This window comes from Amphiura filiformis, chromosome 20, assembly GCF_039555335.1.
Source record: "Amphiura filiformis chromosome 20, Afil_fr2py, whole genome shotgun sequence".
NCBI classification, from domain to species: domain Eukaryota; kingdom Metazoa; phylum Echinodermata; class Ophiuroidea; order Amphilepidida; family Amphiuridae; genus Amphiura; species Amphiura filiformis.
The window spans coordinates 24,303,811-24,328,831 of NC_092647.1; the positions used below are offsets into that span (position 1 = coordinate 24,303,811).

Genomic DNA, 25,021 nt, shown 5'->3' on the forward strand with positions numbered 1-25,021 from the left:
TTTTCATAGTAGGGCATATAGTTGTAACGGGGGTGGGGGTGGGAGCTGATGCAAAAAGTGGGTCCTAAATATTTTAATCCGTCTGTAGAGGCTCATTAAAAAATCACCAAAATCTTTTCTTGCAGAACATGAGTTTACACTATATTTTCTATGGGGTTGACATACATTTTTCATGGCCAAAAGGGAGCCCTGAAAATTATTTTAGGTCCCCTAACAAGTGTTTGTGAACGGAAAGATAGTCAATGTCTGTCTACGTTCTTCTGTTCTTTGGTATAGGATCACAGTCGTCTAAGTATATCCAGTAATTGAGAATAATAATGTAAGATTGGATAAAGTTGCACTGAGAGTGGGTCCCATGCATGACCATGCCATCTTCCTTGATATATATGGAGTTGTACATATCTACGAGTGTGTTATGTACATGTTAAGCTTTATCATGCATTTTTTGGGGTTTTGATGACTATATCGTGGATGTTATAGAGTTTATTGTAAAGAGCATTTCTTTCTTTTGTTGCAAGATTTGGTTGTGGTCATGTGAATCTTAAATGACAAATTTCATTTTTGGTTTTCAGAGTCTAATGGTACCCATTTTGATTTGAGTCTGAAAGGAGCAATTTTGTTTTTGTTTTTAGGCAACGAAAAAAGAAAACCCTGTTCTACGGGCCTGACCGACCCAGAGTTTGAACAAATTGGGAAAAAATTTTACCTATACAAATGAATGCCGACCCAAATTTCGGAAATTTCACGAACAAAAGTTTTTATTTGTATTTTCTCAAATTGCAAATTATTTACAAATTTTGGTGATTTTTGGGTCATTTAAAAAAAAAAGAAGAAAAAAAAGGCCGACCGACGTAGAACAGGGTATCTTTTTTTCGTCAACTTATCGTGCATGATAGAAGATACTCTCATTTTTCTTGCAAAATTGGTGTGTGACGATGTGCGTTCACACAATTTGCAAACCTTAAATGGTCTATATAATATAATGCAAACTATGCAAATTACATAGGCCTATGATAAAATGCCACTTTCGTATGATTATGCACATAATTATTATACAAGCCAAAGATCATCATTTATGGGTCATTTCTGGTTCATAGTCTCCGGCATTATGTTGGCACACAATCCCTTCTTCTCCTTCAGTCTCCATCTCCTTCCTTTGTCCTACTGATTCCTTCTCTTTTCCTTCCTCTGTCTATTCTTCACCCTTTTCATCCACCTTATTCTGCTCCTTCTACATCATCTCATTTTTTTCCTTTCTGTTCTTCTAAACCTTTTCATCTTTTTATGTACATCTAGGCATATGTACGGGTCCACATGGGATATGGCCTAAGTGGGACATGGCCTAAGTGGGACATGGCCCTAGTGGGACATGGCCTAAGTGGGACATGGACCTAGTGGGACATGGCCCTAGTGGGACATGGACCTAGTGGGACATGGCCCTAGTGGGACATGGACCTAGTGGGGCATGGCCCTAGTGGGACATGGACCTAGTGGGACATGGACTAAGTGGGACATGGCCCTAGTGGGACATGGACCAAGTGGGACATGGCCCTAGTGGGACAGGACCCAAGTGGGACATGGCCCTAGTGGGATTGGCCAAAGTGGGATTGGACCAAATGGGATTGGACCAAGTGGGAACTGGACCAAGTGGGAATGGACCAAGTGGGATTGGACCAAATGGGATTGGACCAAGTGGGATTGGACCAAATGGGATTGGACCAAGTGAGAATAATCCAAAAATAAGGTACAGCACGATATGCTTTTTAGGGTTTGGGTTTACTCTAACCCTAACCCCCGTAACTCTTCCCGTAACCCCTGGCCCTAATTAGTAGACGACTACCCAAAATGAATAAGTTGCAAATAAATGAGCTAGTTAGATTCCTTAAAATGATCCATGATGGAAAGCAGTGGTGGCGGAAGCATTAAAATTAAGGGGGCATAATTTGTACCGGTTTTACTGGGATATTCGATCGCGCTCGAAATAAATTCAATTTTAGGCAAAATTAGGTCCCAAATTGTTTTAAAAACCTAGTATCGTATGGCCCATTATATACATTTTAGGCCCATCGCCCACTAAAGTCCCGGTTTAGAATTTGATTGTACATGTATACGTAAATCCAGAAGTTCAGAATTAATTTTCGTCTTCTCTTACTAAACTCTAATTACACGCCATCTCGATTTCTTTCAAATATTGTCAAAAACATCCAACATAAAAACTTTTCACCCCAGGTAACTTACCTACGGTACTGTCGTTGTCATGGTTACACGTTTCCAAGGCAATCGGTCATTAGGTCGCTAAGGTCATCATTGGTAAATCTAAGAAAAACAGAAAATGGTACGTTGAAATATGCCGTGTTTGTTTTATGGATTTCTATAGGTTTTCAGTGTTTTTCTTCAATGTGACCCATAAAATTGTTATCTAAAAATAATCTCAAATGTGAGAATGTATTTTTGTACGCATAATGAAAAGTTGAAAACTATTATTTAGTCGCACTTGGTGTTGCATGAATGGTATAAAGAATGGTATTCGAACAGGAAAACATGCTCGTACAAAAAAGGCCTATAGGGCAAAGCTAATTCGAAGGATTATAATATAATTATTATGTTGTTGCATTGAAAAAAAAATCAACACAAATCTGCCCTTGCTCTTTTGATGGGATCCAAACGTATTTTTTATTAAGGAAACTTACTTGACAGGCAAATGAAATGAAACGTGTCTTTACTAAATTTCTTTAAAAAATGTGGTTAAACGTAAAACACTTTCTAAATATTAAATTGCACCATATCTCCATGAGCATGTTTTATTCGCAAACACTATTGGCCTAAACCTTACATTCAAGGACTTCATATATTTAGGGCCTAATCCCTCAAAATATATTCAAATTTCTAAATTGCACTGTTTTAAGGCGTAGACCTATAGTTATATAAATGATAATCGTTCACAGTCTGGTATCACGTTCTTTCTTACACACAAATGTTACAAGGATGTTTTCTATTACTCAGTTTCTATTGCTTCCATTCCAATTCATAATAAATATCAACATCATCATGGATGTCAATGTTGTCCTAGGCCCTGTTCCTACAAATCACTTATCATTGGATAAGAATTATTCCATTGACCTCCATTACCCCACAAAGTCAAGACGAGTCCAATCATCAATTAATATTATTTTAAGTGCAAGTTTGAACTTCGCAATAGCTTCTTCAAGTTCAAAGTATAAAACTTCCTTTGTAACGTCATTTTCTTTGTACAAGTTCAAGCGGACATTGCACTTTTTCAGCTCACACATCCACGCGTTGCTCCGATGATGAACAAATTTAATTGGTGATGCTGAAAGTTTGAGCGATACGGTCATCGGATTTGTCAAATAGGCATATAAATAAGTATATTTTGTGCTTTTGGAAAGTGTACGCCCTTAAATATGAAGTAATTAATTGGAATGAATTCAAATTAATAAACTATATATGCATGCCACGGTTAACAAGGTCTGCAAGCTGCCGATTTTCGTTTGTTTGTTTGTTTGTTTGTTTGTTTGTTTAGATTGGATGAATTAGTAACACAATAACTGCTACAAATATTATTTTATTTACCTGAGCATGACTTATTATTCAATTCGAAAAAAAAATTGCACAATTCCACTAAGCAAGTTTATCAGTTGCTTACCATGCAGAGCTTGCAGAGGTTTAACATTCGAAGACCCGGTTTCCCGGATTCGCTCAATATTATCTGCTGCATACCAACAAATTAAGTTGGGAATTATATTACAAGACTACAATATCATATGCATGATGTCACTAAATTTAGAGAATCTTCTACATTTTGGAAGCCTATATTGTTACACAGAATTTTAAAATGAAATTGCACAAGCATGTTGCTATCTGGAATTCCCATAATTTCCAATTAAAAAAACATAAAACAAAATTTGAAACATGAAACAAAATTGATTCATACGTTTTCCATATTCTTCCATCGCGCACCTTTAGACTGATCAACGCTTTATAACTTTGTAACATCTTATATTCTATAGCCCCCCCATATGTATTTTAACGCATTTTTCACCAATTCCCAAAATCATGGCAAGGTCCTGTGCCATTAATTAGGGGCAAAATTCATTACTTGCTCAGAGCACATTCAGCACAAGCTACATGTTAATGTTAATGTTTTCACAAAAAAAACCAAAATTTTTTTTTTTTTTTTTTTTTTCAATTGTAATCCCTAGGCCTAATAATTTATTAATTTTGATACCTTAAGCCTATAGGCTCGGGTGTCGGATTTTTTGTACTCATCAGTGAGGCGATTTTTTTTCGTCTTTTTAAAAAAACTCCCATGCCTACCCCTGGAAATCTAATGGTGCGCCCCTTATTCCATTCAGGTTTGTCCGAGATTTAACCATATCAGCGTAAAGGTGAAACTGTGACGGTATACACGTTTCCAACTAGCAAGTTGATATATACAGGGTGCCACAAATATCATAAACGGTGGAAAAGTTCAATTTTGGTTTAACAAGTACAACGTGACAACGTGTTGTTTCTCTCTTCATATCCTTTATATATTTACTACCATCTATAGAGAGTTCTTCTGTTAAATTCTTAAATAGATGTGCTGAACAGTGTAGGCTTTCAAAAAAAGACAAACTTCAATGAGTTCATGCTGACTGCTTTTAATATTTTGTATGACTTTATCTATCAAAATATTATTTTCCCCATCCCTTACTCAAATACCAATGACATATTTCAACAGTTCTTCATCAAATGAAGTATACAGAGTATAACCCAGCAAACACAAAACGTTTTCAATATTATTTGCAAAAGGTTAGCAAAGGTTGCCAGAAAACATTTAAATGCTGGGTTATATAAAGGGTATAAAAGGTTTTCATAACATTCAAAACATTTTTGAAAACTACAAAGTATTCTACAATAATGTTATTTAAAAATTGAAATGTTGACAAAATAGTTGGCAAAAAATGTTTTAAGAATTTTGTTATATATGTGTTTTCATACAAAACGTTTTCATGACCTTTAAACCTGACATTTAATGTTTTAAAACGTTTTTACCAAAACCAAAACCCAAGATACAACCTGTTTAAAACGTTTTTAAAACGTTTTGTGTTTGCACCTTCACATATTACTGACGACGTTCAGAACATTTCTAATGCACGCAGCATACATTCAAACAAGAACTGTCTTTAAAAAAGACAACACCATAGATGAAGATTATGTTTCATAATTTTGCATAAACAAGTAGGCCCTACTTGGAATGCTAATTATTATTTGTGTTTGGAATAATTAACCGGGTGGGAAATTATTGATAAATACCATCAATGATATACTGGAAAATACTGTGAAATACTCGGGAATTTTCATTTGAAAAATGTGTCTAAATGGGTCTACATTAAATCATACTTTTTAGGCTAAAATGGCCATTGGCCAATGATGTTACTTTGGTCAGAAACCCACATACAGGCGGCAACATTGGGGAGTTGATTGTATGGATCATTCCCCTATCAAAATATTGGAGATTTATCCCCCTATGTCCAACATGTTCACAATATCATCACTTCTACAACTTCCTGACAACTCTTTAAATTCATAACTCCAAACTTTTGCGATCTTTTTGCCTTTTCCGTCGTCAATGTTAAGTTTCATTAAATGGCTAAAATTGAAAAAAAATGTCATAGCTGGGGCCTAAAACTTCATTTTACATCGAATTTATTTAGCACACATTTTTCAATTCAGCTTTCAACATGAAAATTCTTGCGTATTTCCTAGTATGTCAGTAGTGGTAGCTATTCTGGCCACATCTCAATACCTTGCTGTTATGCATATACAGGCAACATATTAATTTGGGAAGCATTAGATCACTATTCCATTTTCGTGGAGTGGTCACTGTGGTCAGAATTTTAACTCCAAGTCTTTAGAATATGAATTTTCACTGTTTCAAAAGCGAATTCAGTACATTTTACTCCATAAGGTAAGAGGTAGGCCTACATGTAGACAGTAGACACTAATTTATCGCGTTGCCATTTTGTTTGCAATGTTTCAGGTGCGTAGCCATGCGTTACCATAGTTACGGCACAAGCGTCTCGACAGTCTTCTTAGTGACATTTTCGTTGACCGTGGAGAAGTAACTGACAGAAAGATTTTGTTACTTTGTCAATCTCTTCATTAAGTGCGCGGAATGCCAAATATTTGAAACAAAAACCACAATAATGAATTGTTCCCGAGAGGGATTGAGAAGCTTTGTTTATATTGCATGTATTGGAGCAAATCTCTCTGAATATTAACTCTCATGAAGGGATAAAATGTGGTGTTTTTCAATAACTTGATTATGCAAATATTGATAATGACATGCAAATGTAAAGATTATGTACATCCTCGAAATAATTGCATTCCTGAATCGTGAGTTCTCGGAATTACTGTGATTCAAATAGATAAAGGCTTATGAATAATGAATTCATATACGAATAGAAAGTAAGAAAGACCAATGAAACCATAGTTCGAAAATCATTGTTTTAAGCTTTTATTAATGCAGGCGTCAAAGTGAATCTTGACCCTGCCCTCCTCACAGTGGCGGATTTAAGCTGTCCCCCTGTTATTTTGGCCAAAGGGCCCCCCTGCTTTTTTTTTTTTTTTTTTTTGCTTTAATTGTTTTCGGCAATGTTCAAAGGTGCGGTGGGTAGAATAGTACTGAAAAGGTTATAAATATATGCCCGTGCACGCAAGAGGACATTCTATTTTTATGCCCGCATCCGCATTTATGATTCTTGAAAATTTTCATTAAATTTTGCCCGTTTTGGCCACAGCAAGAGATCAAAGGTCAGGGGCCCTTTGTTTTAACATTTGCGGCCCTCTGCCCCAGGGTCTAAAATATTTTTTTAAAGTAATTTAAAGCAAATATAACAGTTCATGGCTCTGAGTTGGTTCACCCAGCACTTGGGCAGTGTACCTGAGCCTCATAATGTCAAATATTATGGGCTACAGGGCCCAGGGCCCCCAAAATGGGCCTTTCCCCCAAATTGCCCTGTGCATCTTCCTTTTTAGACCTAAAACACCATGTTTTGGGCCAAAATAGGGTAAAATCGCATAATAATTTTGCCGGCGCGAAGCGCACTAGCCCTATATGTATAGCAAAATTTACCTTTATTTTGGGCTAAAACAGACTGATTTTTTCCGTGCTTCGCCCGCAAATGTCATAGTAAAATCGAAAACAAAATATGCTCGGCTCTCTCTAAATTGTTATGCTTCTGCCGTAATCTTATGTACGTAAATCAAATTAAACTAAGCCACTTGAGTGCATATGCCTTCCTCACAATGAGTTTGGGGCCCTCCAAATTTTGGCCGGGCCCAGGGCCCTCAAAAAGGCAAATCCGACCCTAAGGTGCACATCCGGGGTGTGGGGATGGGGACAAATCCTCCCTTTTGCACTATGTTTTAACAGTTTAGTTTCAAAATGGCAACATTTTTCTCGCGCTTCGCGCACATTTGCGCCATAAACTTATTTGGTCGCCAAAAGGTCCTGGATTAAAGATTTTTTCCAACCCCCATCCCCCCTAATGTCAAAATTCACGCGTACCAGCATATTGGCTTCCTATTCCTTGAGGTCAGATTGTGATATTAAAACTGATTCTGGACCTTAATCTGGGATTTTGCTTCCTTCTTGACTATCAAGCAAAAACAGAAAAGGAAATATTCCTTGTTCTTTAGGGGCGCACCATTAGATTTCCAGGGGGGGCATGGGAGTTAATAAAAAAAAAAAAAACTTTGCCCACTAGTGAGAAAAAAAAAAAAAACTTTGCCCACTAGTGAGACAAAAAAAAATTTTTGCCTCACTGATGAGTAAAAAAAAAAAATTTCACCCACCCAACTTTGTATTAAAATGTACATTAAAATTGAAAAAAAATAACTTCGCCGCCGAAGGCGGCGAAAAAAAAAAATTTTATGCTCTTGGAGGCGAAAAAAAAAAAAAATTCCGCCGCCTTCGGCGGCGAAAAAAAAATTCTGCCTGACCCAAACTCCCATGCCCCCCCCCCCCTGAGAATCTAATGGTGCGTCCCTTAGTACCGTTTTCACAAATCTGATAAAATCTCGATTTGGATATAGAATAGTGTCAAAATGCACATTTTAGCGCGCTTCGCGCGTAATTTACCAAATGTAGGCCTACAAGAACTTTTACTTCAAATAATAAGAAATGGAATGAATGTTCGTGCACTACGCGCACGTATCTCATAACATTGGGCCGAACTAATGATCACTACCAAAATTTGTTCTTGCCCTCCTCCCGACAAAAATTCAGGCACGCTCCTGATTTCAACTCTTTACTATTGGGCCCCCAGGATATTTTGCTGACAGGGCCCTTTCCCTTAAATCCGCCTCTGCCTCCTCAATCCTTCACCATTTCGCTGGTGAATATATCTAATCTTTACCTTGCTGCACTCATAGAAATGACTTGTTCGCCATGTTGGCGCAATTCAAAAGGAGAAAAAAAAAAAAAAAAAAAAATAGTGTAAAAGTTGCCAAAACAAAATTCATTTTAGTTATCCGAACTTAAAAATGCTGAAAAAGCTCAAAAGTTCCGTCAACTAATCAACTTTGTTGGCATTACTTAAAAGTTACATTACTTAAAAAGTTGATGTAAGTCGTTGCGTCAACTTTTATAAGTAATGAAAACTTCTGAATTCAAGTTCAGGAAACTTAGAAAAATAAACAAGGTTCAAAGAACCAATTAGTTGAGTTATTGTAACTCAACATGTAAGTTGATGTAACTCGTTCATATTAAGTTACTGGTACTTATTGTTTTGAGTTATTCGAATTTGGTACTTTGTTGCTTAATTCACGTAATTGGATCATTTTCTGCACAATTAGCAGTATTCAAATATTTATTTTTGTAATCAGTGCAAAATTTTGTATACTATAGCTCTAGAAAATTATGCTAACCTAGGCTAGTTTCATATTCTGAGTTGTAACAACTCAATAAAGTAAGTGCAAATGAGTGCGACCAACATAATGATATCGAGTCAGCGTTACTCAAAATTGTACGCGTTGGCATTACTCGGAAAGTTGACGCAACGACTTACATCAACTTACTGAGTAATGCCAACGAACAATTTCTATGAGTGTGGGCATTTTCAGATGCAGTGAATCTTCAACCAAACAAATAATTGCATAGGTGAATCTTTGAGTAAAATTCGACCATAGTGCAGTTACTGTCCGTTTTCCTTTACACAATACACAGTGCTCTGACCATTGACGCGTGACCTCTAAAAATAGTGTATGTTAGAAGTATAGGATATTGTCACACTGTGTGAAAAATAACCGGCCAATATTTCAAGTATTCTCTGAAATTCTAGAAAATATAGTTTCGTAACATGTCTTAACTTTTTAGCTAATTTAGGTGTTTGGAAATATTCGCACTTTTGTGTTTTAGGAAGGATATGTAAACGACAGATAACACCAAAAAACATGAAGAAATTATTTCCAAACCGTGTTAAGTCAACAACCATTATGTTTCTCATTTTCAAGAATACTGGTTAACAATAAGCAGACTATTGATGTCTCATTTCGTGAACAAAGGCCCACATAGTATTGTTACCTTGCATGCGTTTGCTTTATAATCGGTTACCCAACTGAAACTATAATACCAGCTCATTGCAATACCGCACAGGTAAAACAGAAACATGTGTAGTGTGGATTTAACCAGAGAAGATCTGATTTAATAGCTTTTAATGGGGTTTAAGTCCTGCAAAGGTCGTGGTGAATTCTACTGTAGACATGATAGTTCTGGTAGCTTTTGTCAAAGACTATACTTGCGATTGAGGGGGACACGAGCCGCGAGTCGCAAACCATGATGCCCCACGAATAGCGAGCGGAGCGAGTCACTATGGTTTCCAAGAGTCCAATAGTTTAGTTCTTGTGAATCTTGACCTAATATTTGGACAGAAGGTGAATCTTTGCGTAAAAATAATTTTTGTGAACCAAGGTGATGGCTTGAGGAAGATAGGTTAAGATTCCCATTAATTGATTCCTGCATAACAGATGTCCACAAAGTCCACAAGAGGCATGTTCGTTTTTCCTTCCACTCGTTTGTTTGTTTGTTTGTTTGTTCTTTCATTCAAGTTGCGAGTAGTTCTAGACTTGGGTGATTTAAAATAATCATACCTTCAGGCTTCCTGTCAATTTGATGGCAATTCACATTTTTACATCTAAACAACATAGCTACATTTAGAAATTAGAATAGGACATTTTTGTGATCATGGTGATAGGAAAGAGTGTGACATGACACATTATATACTCACATATAGTCACATCAACTCACATAATTATAGAACCCCTGCTAAGCAAATATGTATTCTGTCACAATGACATTTCCTATGTCTTGAAGGCCTATCTATGATTTCAAATTATTAGCTCACGTTTCTCCCGAGACAAAAACAGTACTGAAATTTGTGCTATTTACTTTAATACGAATCCATGCCCTGAAAGAATGTCATTGTGACAGAATGCATATTTGCTCAGCAGCGGTTTTATGCACCACGAAGGCTCTTGCTTGCTTGATATTGTTCTGAGTTTGTCAGAATGCCGAATCTCGATCCTGTCACCATCTTTCGCTCACTTATCACGCCGATCACCGTTAAACACTCGATGCTGCCCTCTGGCTTATATAAAGCGCCGCTCCATGTTCGCTAATTCAAGATAATTCATGTGTAACAAGAATTTAGACACGAATACTGATTCGGCAGTCTGTCAAACTCAGTATGATATTTGTGCCTAGCCCCTTTATTCCCAAGTTATTTTTTTATTGAATTGAGACTTTTTGTGTTACTGTTTAGCAGATGACATGCTCGGAGAAGGTCAAATGTTATTTGTGTAGACACTACCGAATTGACCATCCATCTTCTCGGTGTGCGATCATGTCCTTTTAGGTTGTCATACACTTGAGGTGTGTGGGAAGGAATCTGCAATCATACACGCACCTGATATTTACACGCCCAATTTCTGAGTTTCTTGTCCGCTCATCCAAGTGGCCCGCTAAGACATTTCACAATGTCACTTGGCGAAAAAGAAGTTTAGCAGCCCCTAGCTAAATAAAGGAAGCCAGAGAGATGTGGACTCCGTTATGATGAAGTCGTTATAAAATGATATCCTTTTTTAAATTCATGCACAGGTTACCCAGGCGATAGCTTCTTGTCGTTGAAGTTCACCATCACCAACAGGGATATGTCTAATGCCAAGGAGGTAGAAGTAGAAATAGTAACTGAGGTAGGTGACAGATCAATGGGCTATTCCAGAAGATAGATGCACACCCCCTATAGAGGAGTTCGGATTTCCAGACTTTTTGTCCAGTCGTGACATTGGCAGCTGGAATTCCAGTCGTTTTAAGAAAGCAAACTTGGAAATTCAGACATTTCTTTTTTTGTTGTTGAAAAGTTACTCCTCTATAGGGCGTGTGCACTTAGTTTCTGGAATAGGCCAATGAAAATTCAAATTAATACGTACAAATCAATGGCATTCAATCGTTTCAAATATTGAGTTTCAGTATTGGTTTTGGTCATTGGTTTCCTATTATCCTGCCTAAGCTCTTGACTGACGTCATTATCGATATCTTTGTACCCTTTGTTGGAAACTTAAAACTTGTAGCAAGCAGTTTTGGTTTTCATTTCAGTTTGTTACATAATCGTGTGAACGCATAATCGCTTGGTTTGAAGTTACCTGATCTAAGTTTACAAAGTAACATAGATTTATATAGAATTATGGCCTTTATTGCATAAATCTACTAATTATGGGTGTTATGTTGCATTTTGATGTGGCATTCTTGATCATGCTCACTCGATATTGATGGGTACCAATCGTTTTGATATACTCTGTACATACTGCATCAATGTGATTGGTACGCATCAGTTACCAATGCTTATGATCAAGAGTGCACGTCAAAATGCGATATAAAATCCGCCCAAATGGGAGAAATGGTTTAGCATTCTTGCTTCTGCTGTATGTCACGGTCCCGGATTCAATACCCGGTGGAAACTTGCTGTGATGTTGACCTGAAAAATGTAAAATGTAATTGTGTAGATTAAATCTGATTTCTGCTCTCCCCATGGTGCATTTAGAGTTCGATATGTTAACCATAGGAGAAATTCGTCCTTCGGAGGGGACGTTAAGCCGTTGGCCCCGTGGAAGGGCCAACAGCGGCCGGGGGGACCTTCCCGAGAGCAATTTCGTGCAAAAAATGCCCACATTATTCGCCGGGAACCTCCCCATTGAACTTACGTGCACCCTCGATACAGAATCCAATTTTCCAACCTCAAAATAACGAGCACTAGCCGATTGTGGGTTATATGCCTAACTGTTAGAAGAGTCATACCTTAGTTTTACCTGAAGTTGTGGAGTATGAATTTTTGTACCCACCATACTCACAGGCAATTCTATGCATATTGATGTAAAACTTATGGTTAAAGAACTGTTAAATGGGATATGAGCATATTTAAGCTCCTAGTCAGTTGATGTACATTCTCTCTGAAATTTCGGTGAGAATAAATATACCGATTACCACACAGCCCCGCGCAGCACGTTCAAAGACATCGCATTACTGGTTCACTGTACTTATGCAATAAGCAAATATTTTCAAAACAACTTCAATGTTATGGCTTAGATTCTAAATTTCTAATAATAAAATACGCGTGCCATTATTATTGCTATGGTTTGATTTCAAAAGGGGTTTCGTATTTTCACTCAAAGTGAAAGCACTTATCAGTGTATACTGTGGTCAACCAGAAACTGTAAGATAAAATAATGTTGACTTGGAGCCCAGGTGTTACAGCGACAAAAGTGAAGTGTCCCATATTTATTGCAAACCGTAAATATGTAAAAATGTATGGAGTGGGGATTTTGTTCGTAAATTCGTTATGATTTTGGCAGAGTGCCGAATATCGATTCGTCTGTATGTTAAAATTATGAATAATCTTGGATTACAGAGCACGCTCTAATCTTAAAAATATCTGTTTTCTACCATTTCCGTTTTTACATTAACAGCCATCTATACAGCCTGTCTCAAAAAAAATTGTGCAAGTGAAAAGCGCCCTCTGTGGCAATTAGAAAGTACCGTTGTGAAATAATGCTTACATCAACGTCAAGGGCATAGTCTTAGCTCTCAAATGCCGTTTAGTCTGTTCATTTGGCTTGTTTTAATCTCGAGATATGCTTACTTAACAACGAAAGGGTAAAATCACAATTGTGCCACTTTTACAAAGGAAGAGGGCTGTACATGTAAATCAATGATAGCATCAAGTTTATCAAGAGTTCCTTCGTGAAATCGAAAGAATGCATCAATTACACAACAATACAATTTTTTTTTTAATGTTTTATCATGATAAAGGTATAATGATTCTCTTTTTCCACTTACGACAAATTAAACGATAAATAAATATTTCACATTCTGCTGTAAAATAAAATACATGTGCATGTCAATGATTTTACCATGGTAAATACTGTTCTTTTTGTCATTCAAGACATGTTAAAAGACAAACAAATATTATACACTTATAGGTTAATGAACTTTGACAAGTTCATGAAATTTGACAAATTAATGAAATTAGACAAAATAATGCACGCGTGCTGGTTTTGATGCCTCTAATGCACGAGCCGCGAAGGGGGGAGTGCATTATACGCATCAACATCAGCTATCATTGATTTACATGTACAGCCATATTCCCTAGTAAAAGTGGCACAATTGTGATTTTACCCTTTCGTTCTTAACTAAACATATCTCGAGATTCAAAAGAGCAAATTGAACAGAATAAACGGTAGTTGAGAGCTAAGACTGTGCCCTTGACGTTGATGTAAGCATCATGTCACAACGGTATTTTCTAATCGCCAAAGAGGGCGCTTTTCACTTGCACAATTTTTTTTTGAGACAGGCTGTAAATCGTCCCAATATAACCCGTGAAATGCCTTACCCCATTCGCCGAGCGCGAACAGCGACAATAGCAAAAGCGTCTTTGCACCGCCAAAACCAATGGTCCGGTTTGTAGTTTCCTGGAATTTATCACTGCATGGAATGGCTCTTTTAAACATTATAACTCTGTCTCTTTTACTTTTTGCAGGTGTCTGCTTTTTGTCAGCCACGCTTTGACAATTTTCTCTCCGCCATTGTTTTAAGCTTACAGTAAGTAGTTCTCAAAGTTCGACTAAAAGTTAACAGAATTCTTTCCGGTAACACAACACAGATGTATTGTCTTTATCGAAGCACTAGGTGCGGTGCTTAAGATTATTTTGTTGTTGCTAAATCTAGATCAGATCATATCTGGTTTTGTTTTGCGCCAAATGCCAATCTTATCTTATTTTATTCTTAGAATGGATCGTTCCCGGCTCATTTATTCAATACGAGCTGTGGAGATCCTATCCAGTGACATAGTTCAGGAACACTCACAACTCAAAAACTTGCCCGCAAGTTGTGCAGCTTTTTAAGTGAAAATTCATTCTATCGGTGTATACAAGTGTATGAAGAAAAAGGAAATTAATCCTTACGATTGGCGTATTTTATTTTATTTTTAGATCAAAATGATGGTAAATGTGTGCCATCATTTAAAAAAAATAGCTGCCAGGTCTATAGATGCGTACATTCAGTTGTTTCAAACATGGAAGTGTTTCAAATATTGAGTTTTAGTTTGGGTTTGGTCATGTGGTTTCCTATTATCCTGCCTAAGCTCTTGAGTGACGTCATTATCGATGTCTTTGTTAGTGCAATACTCACGAGCAGTGACATCAATCTCATTTAAATCCATATATTTTTGGTTTCTGAACAAAAGAGAAACCAAAACTTATAATTTGAAACGAGGGAATGTATAATTCACACACCTCTATGAGGCAGCATTTGCACTAACCACTCAAAATGTTTGTTGATATTTCAGAGCTGGGAGTGTGATTACTGAAGTGGCTGTTCTATTTACTCGTAAACTTGAACCTGTGGAAGAAACCGTTGTTATTCAAACATTTTATGAAGCTGTAGAGCTTAATGGTACACTAGGAAGTTTTCAAGTAGGAAGTCTATACGTAGATGCGTTGCGTGCAATTGATAAACCAGGTAGGTGTTTGAATTCACTCCCCATTCCAGAAAATTAATTGGGGATTAATCCGATTTTGCCAAATGAAACATAGCTTAATCCTAATCCTTTAGATAGTCCTAACTGGCAATAAAAGTACAATTTTAGTATTTGGTAAATGTTTGGAAATAAGGGCCAAAAACATACATTTTAGGGTATTTTTCGACCTTTTTCATACTCTGTGACAATCAGACCCAAAGACTAATTTCAAGTTCTGCATTTTAATGTTTGGAAAAAACATTTTCCATTCTTTTTCATAAGCAATTAGCAAAAATAACATATAATATTAAAATTATGAGCTAACTCTTAGCCTATACTCAAGATTTTGAATGCTTAGACTTGTGCCAAATTTTACAATACTTTTGTCACTACAATTGTAAGAAAACATGTAAAATTGCATGTTTTTGGGACCATTTTACCTCAAATTGCAAATATATTAAAATTCGAATTTTATTGCCAGTTAGGACTAACAAAAGGATAAGGATTTAGCTATGTTTCATTTGGCAAAACAGGAAAATATTTTTTTAATTCCAAATAAATTAATGCTGTATTTTTCTGGAATAGGGAGTAGGGAGTAGATTAACTGTGCCTTGCGTGATTTCAAAATTTTACTCTGTTACCTTCTGTAACATTTGCATCAGATTTGGTTCACTGGTTTTGAAAACAATGGCTATCATAAATCATATCATCTTACCCATTCCATGTTTCTTCGCAACAACGTCATGCTCTAATAAAAATGTCCGTCTGGGGGTTGTACCACAATTCTCAAAATATTAAGAAATGAAGCAATTTGCTTACGGAAATGATGATCCCGGTTTGCCGAAAATCAGTTTACAAAGTTCGTTTTTTCAAAACCATGTAGATTTGTTCACTAACCTGACAGTTTCGAACGTCATGGTCGACATACTTCTTCAGAGTGTTGAATAATTGTCCCACAGCACTTGTGTTGCGACATAGTTCAACACTTTGAAGAGTGTCGACCATGACGTTCGAAGCTGTCAGGTTAGTGAACAAATCTTTTTGGTTTTGAAAAATGAACTTTGTAAACTGATCACGTTTATGGTTCTACCTTGTGTGAGATTTTCATTGGATTCGGTTCAGTGGTTTTGAAAATAATGCAAATGACGTAACCTAGTATCATTTGTCCCATTCCGAGTGTAACTCTCGTAGCGAGATTGGTATATGTTGGCAGATTTTATGTGTTCTTAACATTTAACCGATTCCCATGAATTTCCGAAGAATTATCTAACAAATGTGCAAATAGTGTCATCAAAATGGTAAATTTGTGAATATTTATGAAGTTACATGGCAAGTAAAGAAGCTCCCAGGTTTATGAATTAAATATGCTCCAGTTTATTTTAGAATTATGATATTCAAATTATGTGTACTATAACCTCACTGAGAAATATTTGTCAGTAAGACGAGATAAGAATTTTCACGAAATTGTGTCTTGATAAAGTGTATATATATCGTGCTTTCTATAGCATTTGGAATCTTAGAAAAGGTCGCAAACTGAGGTCGGTATATACAAAGTGTCCGCAAACTATCGGACAGACAAGGGTTTGTGACAAATAGGAGACATTTTAATCTTAACAAGTCTTATAAAATACATATTTAATTATTAGTATGCAACAGTTGGAACACTATTACCATTTTGTATGGTTAAGGAACAACATAAGGCCCCCCCCCCCGCAAATATTTTATATTATTTAATTCAATATATTGTCTGTTATATTTGTTTTCAATTCTGGATTCTTTAAATTGTTATTATTAAGTATGTTATAAAGCTTATGTCTTGGCACTTCTTTACCCATTAACCTTCCGCCAATAGCAACCTGTCATGTAAAACAATTGGAAGAAGATATGCTTGAGAGGTTCTCAAGTGTCCCGTTGCCAAGAAAATGGCTTAACTGCATAACACATGTTAACATTTTTGTACAACTTGAATCTGTTTCTAAATTTGTTTTCTTTGCACAATAAGTTTTTTTATAAACAAGATATCTAGTTTATATCTGAATATGTAAGTCTGAGTGATTTTGTGTTTATTTGATTGTTTGTTTTTGTTTTATTCAGGAAAGTACCGTCGTATTGCTGATGCTTGTGACATAACTCAATGTATACACGACAAAATGACGTGTTCATCTGAGGGAGTGATTTGTTTATCTACTTGTGAAGATAATAAAGATTATTGTCAAAATAATTCTACATGTGTTGATAACATGTCAGCAGAAAATTTCATTGGGTGCAAGTAAGTGAACAGTCTTTTTTTTTTTTTTTTTTTTTTTTTTTTTTTCTTTTTCTTTTCTTCAAATGTATGCACTGTGAAAACCTGAAACACGTGTTCTTCTGCTAAAATGGGTACTAATCTCGTCATGCTTCAGATAAATCAAAATCAAATGTTACATATAAAACTATCAAGCCTCGAAGGCTTATAATGTACGTTATCATTAATTAGAGATCTTACCCATGTTACCATGGTGGTTTACAAAAGAACTTGTGAAAATGCAAAAATGAACTTGCTGAGAAGGTCTCAATTGAACATCTATAATATCTATTGAGGTATTGGGAATTTGAAATGGAAGATTATGTCGAATTTTAATTACGTTTAAGATGTGGTTGAGTAATGCATCGAGTCGGTTATGGATAGGACATTTGCTGAAAGCGTGTACACATGTAGGTCGGTGTTTTTACAAAATTCCAAATTAAAACCTAAATTAGTGATATTGGGTCTGTGTTTGTGAGTGGTGCTATGTACATTCAAGCTTTGAAATCAAACCTATTTAAGGTTAGCAACTATTTTAAAACTGTTGCGAATTGGTAGTTTACAGCATCTTGCGAATGGTAGTGAGCTTTGGCAAAACTTGCATTGATCATTTCATGGCGAGCGTGTAGAAGAATTCAAATATCACAATACTTCTGCAGGTCTTGTGGTTCTTGAGTTAGGTTGTAAAGAGGGCTGAAACAACAACACTTTTGTAAAACGTTCATAACTTATTAACAATAATAAATCAAGCACGTTTTGATTTGTAGAATGAACTTTTGCATAACATCAAAGTGTTATTTTTCAATAACTTATTGATTTGAATAATATAATGAAAATCGATTTTTTTTGGCTGCTTCGACCAACAATACGTCGTGTATTCTTAAAAATGGGTATACTGTTTCGATACCTGCAGGCTGCATGCAACACGTTCACTCTTTGAATTCATATTTTTAGCAAGGCTTGATGAATGTTATCTAGAAGATACTCCACTGAAGCAAAAAAGGTCACATCAGAATGTTTAAGCCATGGATGCAAGAATATTAACAGACTTAAGTGAACGAAGCTTTTGCAGGTCATTGACTGAAAGATAATAAAAATAAAATCTACAACCTTCACCCCCTTCTTAAATACATTATCTAGGGAACAAAATATGTTCAATCGTATTGAATTATCTCCTTCAGTTCTTGAAAACCGATGAAATAGCTTGATTAGATGCCGTTAAAAGAATGGCTACCCAGCAAACACAAAACGTTTTCGACATCATTCGCAAAAGGTTATAAAAGGTTGTCAGAAAACGTTTAAATGTCGGGTTATATAAAGGTTATATTAAGAGTATAAAACGTTTTCATCAGATTAAAAAACATTTTTTGATAATCTACTGCCCAGCAAACATAAATGTATTACAGAAAACGTTTAAATGTTGGGTTATATAAAGGGTATAAAAACGTTTTAATAACATTCCAAAAACATTTTTGAAAACTTGATACAAAACATTCTAAACAGAATGTTATTTTGGGGGGTGAAAAAATATTTTGCGAAAAATGTTTGCCCAAAATATTTGCAATAACGTTATAAAAACGTTTTCATGACCTTTATATAACCCGATATTTAAATGTTATTAAAACGTTTTGAAAAACATTTTAAGAACATTTCTGTGTTTGCTGGGTGCAAATATTTTAACATAATGTTATTTAAGTGTTGACAAAATGTTTGTCAAAAAGTGTTTGCAATAATAGTTTACAATAGCATTTTGAAAACATTGTTAAAATATTGTTGTAGTGTGTTTTCATACAAAACATTTTAAAACGTTTCCATGACCTTTATATAACCCGACATTTTAATGTTATTAAAACGTTTTATGTAAACCAAAAGCCAAAATATAACTTATTAAAAACGTTTTTAAAACGTTTTTGTGTTTGCTGGGTAGCAACTATTTTGGTAGTTCACAGTGTCTTGCGAATGGTAGTGAGCTTTGGCAAAAATTACATTGATCATTTCATAGCGAGCGTGTAGAAGAATTTAAATATCACAATACTTCTGCAGGTCCTGTGGTTCTTGAGTTATATGTTGTAAAGAGGGCTGAAACTACAACACTTTTTTAAAAACGTACATAACTCTTTAATAACAACAATAAATCAACCACGTTTTGATTTGTAGAATGAACTTTTGCATATAAAACATCAAAGTGTTACTTTTCAATAATTTATTGATTTAAATAATTTTGATGCTTCGACCAACAATACGTCGTGTATTTTTTTAAATGGGTTACTGTTTCGATACCAGCATGCAACATGTTCACTCTTTGAATTCATATTTTTAGAAAGGCTTGATGAATGTTATCTAGAAGATACTCCACTGAAGCAAAAAAGGTCACATCAGAATGTTTAAGCCATGGATGCAAGAATATTAACAGACTTAAGTGAACGAAGCTTCTGCAGGTCATTGACTGAAAGATAATAGAAATAAATCTACAACCTTCATCCGCTTCTTAAATACATTATCTTGGGAACAAAATATGTTCAATCAAATTGAATTATCTCCTTCAGTTCTTGAAAACCGATCAAATAGCTTGATTAGATGCCGTTAAAAGAATGGCTAGGGAATTAAAAAGGAAATTTGAGTAAATTAATCCTGCTTGGCTCTGTTCATGATAAAATACCATGAGAATACATGCACTAGTATTTGATTCCCGATTCTTCAAGTCTGTTTCCATGTCCTTAACACATCCAAGAGTGGCCTTCTCTCTTTTCTCTTTTTCCTAGCTATTTTCTTCCATTTCTTGCTTTGTTTATCAAAGCTATCTAGGCCAGCATGCATATATTAGCCTACACTGGCTATTCAGGCTTGTGCATTTGTATGAGCTTGGAACGGTCCATGGTTTTCCGTGGATTAGCATGTGTTCCTCACGGACCAACCTGGGTAAACAAACAAACAAACAAACAAACAAACAATCTCCTCTCTGGACCAGACACATCTCTTTTTAAAGTAATTTTTATTTAAGATTGGCCAATATAAGCACGAATGTACATGTACATGTTTACTTCGCCTATTGCTTTGCCCCAGGAGCCATGCTTTATAATTTACGATTTGGTTGTCAGAGGTCACGGTAATGCAAACTGAGAATTTGGGAAAGTTTAGTCATACTGCTGAGTGTAGAGAGACTCCCGGATTGTAACAGGCCTTTGACTGTAACATGGTATAATCCTATAAATCCCGAAGACGACAACCTGAGCTGTGTGTATAAAGAGGATTTTACATTTTACTTTGTATAATTTTTATCATCTGATCGTCATTCATTTTAAACTTGTACACATTTTTAATGTAATAGAAATATGTCAACCTGCGCCCAGCTACGTGGCACTCGGATTGAAAGATAGCAACATTTTGCATGTTGTTGGTTCGACTTTAGGAACAAAGCTATAAAAGTACGGTGTGCAGTGTGCAAACACACCGTTGTATGTTGGTGTGCACCGAATATTTAGTTGAAAAGTACTGGCACTGCGGCACACCACCATTCTTAGGTATACAACCGTTGCGAATAAAAACCGCTGTTTTAAAGAATTTCAGCAACTCGACAGTGTTAACATAGATCGTGTTAATGATTCAAGGCGAAGCAGCTCAGTACATCCAGGGTAGAAGTTTGACTTCAATACAGTTCTTTTATTAGACGTAACTGAGCTCTCGCAGAACATCAGGACCTTCCGTCGGACCTTTCCTTCAATTGCGGTAAACTCTTCGACTCCAGATCAGCATCCAAGATTGTCTGATCTCAACTATAGCACTAGTCCAGTGCTGGATGAAAGACCATCTCTAGCAATAACCAATTGCACTCGTCACCCTCTCGTTCTGGCGGGCTCGAGTGAATGCGAGCTACTCGAGGTCATCGCGATCAGAGGAACTGAGCCAGTGCCTGTGTCAACATTTGATGTTGTTCCCAGTTCAAAGTTCAAATCAGGTCGATCATCACACTATCGCGTCGTAACTGTCGCGAAGTTGAAATACCCTTTATAAAAAAAAACATTTCTGCACAGTTATGATGTTATTATAGGTCACTCAATGTTAAGAATAATCATCATTTGTTTTATCATTTCAGTTGTGTTGATGGTTATAAAGGCTACCAATGTGAAATACCACCGAAGAAAAGAAGTCGACCTTATAGTGGTAAGCTTATAAGTTATATATAATTCTTAAATACAGTTTTAACATGGTTAACTCGTGACGTGATACTAAGAACTATAGTAGCAACACGTTAATATTATTCCAAAACCATACTAAAAAGCTCATCATTTCTGTAAACCTTATCTGACCGATCAGTTTTCATGGTATGGACTCGTATAAGGTAGTCAAATTTAGCCTAAAAGTACCTGAAAGTGATTTGTTTCTTTGATTGTATGATTCTTCCTGGGAAAGTTAAAGTTGTTAAACACATTGTTCATAGTGACGAATCCTCGATTATAAACTGACTGATGAGGGCGTTGTTATTGGTATTTTACATTACAAGTGTTATACCTTTGCCGCTATTCTAAATCGGCGCGCTTCGCGTAAGTCACTAAACGTGTTGTATATATTGTATAAGGATGGTGTATAATAATGTGATATTCGTTAGTGTTAGTTTTTTTAATTCTTTGTTTGATTTAAACATTTTGCATTAAGATTTACGAATGGATATGTCAGTAAGCATGTACCTGTTACTTAAAAACATAATTTGAAATACCTCTTGTGATTTGTTCCTGTTTTCAGAGAATGTTTTCATCGGCATAATTGTTGCAGCGTCAGTTGTTCTTTTCTGTCTTCTACTGCTTCTTGCGTGTTTGTTGTGTAGCAGGATTAAGAGGAAGAAATCAGAATACAGGTAAATGTTTTCAATAATTACTTGCTAAATGGTTTGAAACAACTGTCTTTGAAGTCAAAATACTTTTGAGTAGTGTGCAGCTTGGAAGGTCTTAACCCTAACCCTCAAAGTGGTTTTGGCTATCGAAAAGGAAAGAAGGAACGTAATTTTAATCTTCTCTCGTTTTTCGCAAAATAAAATAAAGAAGCTTCCCCCAGGGTTATGGCGTCAGGACCTCTCGCATGCACTACATCGGCGACCAGCAGCAACTACGGTGGTTTCGCTTAATTGTGCATTATGTACATGACCTGCTATGAAATTAGTATAAAGTCGCAAGTTGGTAATTTCGAGACATCCTGGCTGACTGAGTTGATGTTCTTTGTTTGCCGCGCACCTGTGCTATACAAGCCAGTAGTATATCCTTTGTAAATGGCCCATTGTGCCCAACATTCATACAGACATACTTCTAGCTTGATCAGGTGCGCTCATTTTACGCTAGCAGGTCATGAGTTGGGGTGATTGCGTCATCGCATCACGTGGGATGGAAAAAAAAGCGCAGTGATTTATAGTGCGTCACGCACAGGCACAACGCCTAGACGTTGATCCACAAGCCTCAGCACACTTTACAGGTTTTCGCTGACCACTATGGCCCACATCATTCCACAAATCATTAAACAACAATAATTCAGGGATTTTGCTGCTTCGAGAGCGCACACCCTAGGCATTCCACAAATAACCTTCGCAACCAGGATCAACTCCCCGAGTTTCGTACGGGTTACAACGAGACATATTAGCAGTAAGTTCCTTGTCCAGGGGAATTTCAAGCTAACTCAATTTTTCCACGAGCGCGTACTAGGCACCGTCAGGGTTCGAACCCGCAACCTCTCACATCATAGTCGAACGCTTTATCGATTGAGCTAACTTGACTGATGAATGTACGCTGGCGGTTTCGCTTTGTATGATTTTAAGATTCGTAATATAATTGACGGTTGGTTGGGGTACTTGCCTGCGCTGCATGAGGTCCTGGGTTCACTTCTCGGAATTTACGACTTGCTTATTAAAATTAGGAATTTTAAGCATTTAGAATTGGACTATTATTTAGACTTTCTGTCTCCCCATGCATGGTACATTTAGGTAAATGAATAGTCAGAGTGTTCCGTCGGTCCCGTGTACAGAAATCCATTCTTATGCATGTAACTCATAGTCAATTGCAAGAATAGTTGAATAATCCTTAACTGTTTGTTATTTTTCAGATCTGATATATACCCAGCCGAGAACGTGATAGCCTTAGAGATGTCAAGCGATTATTTTATAGTAGGTGGGTCGGCACCCAGACAGAAGACTCCTTCCTATTGACGCAATATATGCTGAATGGTATCCCACCAAAACCTGGATTTTCACATTCGGTTATGCAGACTACTGACTCATTCCTCCTTAATAAATCTCAAGGGAGACCTTACATCAAGAAAGGTAAAACCGCCCCAGCCCCTAATACTCCAAGCAAACCAAAGAACAACACCACTGATAACGACAAATCTCGCGAGAAAGCTGTGGATGTTACTCTCGAAAAGAGGCAAAAGCCAACAGAGAAGGTGAAAGGTCAAGCGGAAATAGATGGCGGTGTGGATAATAAGGGAGCAGTCAATGAAGCTTTTGTGAAGGATGAGGACATTGTAGCAAGTAAACAAGCCAAAGAAACTGATGATGAATTGAAAGATCCTAAGAAAATTGTTAAAGTATAAAGCTGCATCATGAATCCGATAATAGTGGTGTAAGTAAGCACGTGCAGCATATACCATGTCTATTCGTCGAAAAGGGGGAGAGTACTTGGCTTTTCGTGGCATTTAATACCAGCACGTGACATATTAAATGACTCGATAAGGACAATGATGCCACTGCACCGATATATAGCGTAGTTAGGTATTATACAAATATTTACTGCTCATGAGGGATCTGGTGGAATCTATTGGTCCCCGAGGTGAACTGGAGACCGTGAGCCTACTATTTTCCCGAGACCGCCAGGTCGAGGGAAAATAGTAGGCTCACGGTCTCCAGTTCACCGAGGGGACCAATAGATTCCACCAGATTCTGAATTTAGAGCAGTAAATATTTGTTTTATATCCTTCATTAATATATTCTTTGTTCATTAAACACAAGGCATAGGCCTAGGCATAAATGTAGGCTAGGCCTCAGTCAAGGCTACGCCGGCCTTGCTTTGTTTTAATTGAATGCACAAAGCACGCACACAGTTGAGTGGCTAAAGCTTACCGTGAAAATGTGTGACAACCTCTACAATACCGCCGTGAAACGAGTAACCATGTTAACATGTTCCCTGTTATTTCACCATCAATATTAAGATACTGATCCTGATGTAACTCAGATTATGCCATTAAACCGCCGTATTTTAGCTGCACTTCTGTCATGTCTGTGCTGCTTAATTGTGTGTTTCGCAAGACAAAACGAATTGCTACACATTAATACCCCGGAGCCGGTACTGACATCCCGCATATGTGGCGAGTTGCATTGACCACTAGGAACTGCGACGCGGTTATGAGGTCATACGCGCTCCGGGACGCGCTCAGAGGGAGATAGTAAAACTATTTCCCGGGAGATAGTACTTTGAATAGTACCCCGTTCCCTCATCAATCGGCTTGTTAACAAGTTTGCAAAATAGCAAAACTATTTTTGGTCACATGATACTCGTTTAACCAATTAATGAACGAGAATATATTAATGAGGGATATAAAATGGGTTCACCCACAGAGGGCATATTTGATCTGCTCTGATTGAACCTTGTAAGTTTAGTTGGTCATTGGTTTCTGAGGCCATACG

The 25,021-nt window shown here is 36.7% G+C and overlaps 1 protein-coding gene across 1 annotated transcript in view; it reads left to right on the forward strand.

Moving 5' to 3' along the window:
• Positions 1–24,110, forward strand: part of LOC140141763 (uncharacterized) — a 34,509-nt gene extending 10,399 nt beyond the window's left edge. Inside the window, 8 exon segments of the mRNA XM_072163632.1 lie at positions 11,162–11,256; positions 14,097–14,158; positions 14,904–15,076; positions 17,169–17,343; positions 21,452–21,519; positions 22,099–22,210; positions 23,443–23,516; positions 23,519–24,110. Of these exon segments, the coding sequence (XP_072019733.1) occupies positions 11,162–11,256; positions 14,097–14,158; positions 14,904–15,076; positions 17,169–17,343; positions 21,452–21,519; positions 22,099–22,210; positions 23,443–23,516; positions 23,519–23,931 (1,172 nt within the window). The 3' untranslated portion in view covers positions 23,932–24,110.
• Positions 24,111–25,021: the final 911 nt, after the last annotated feature.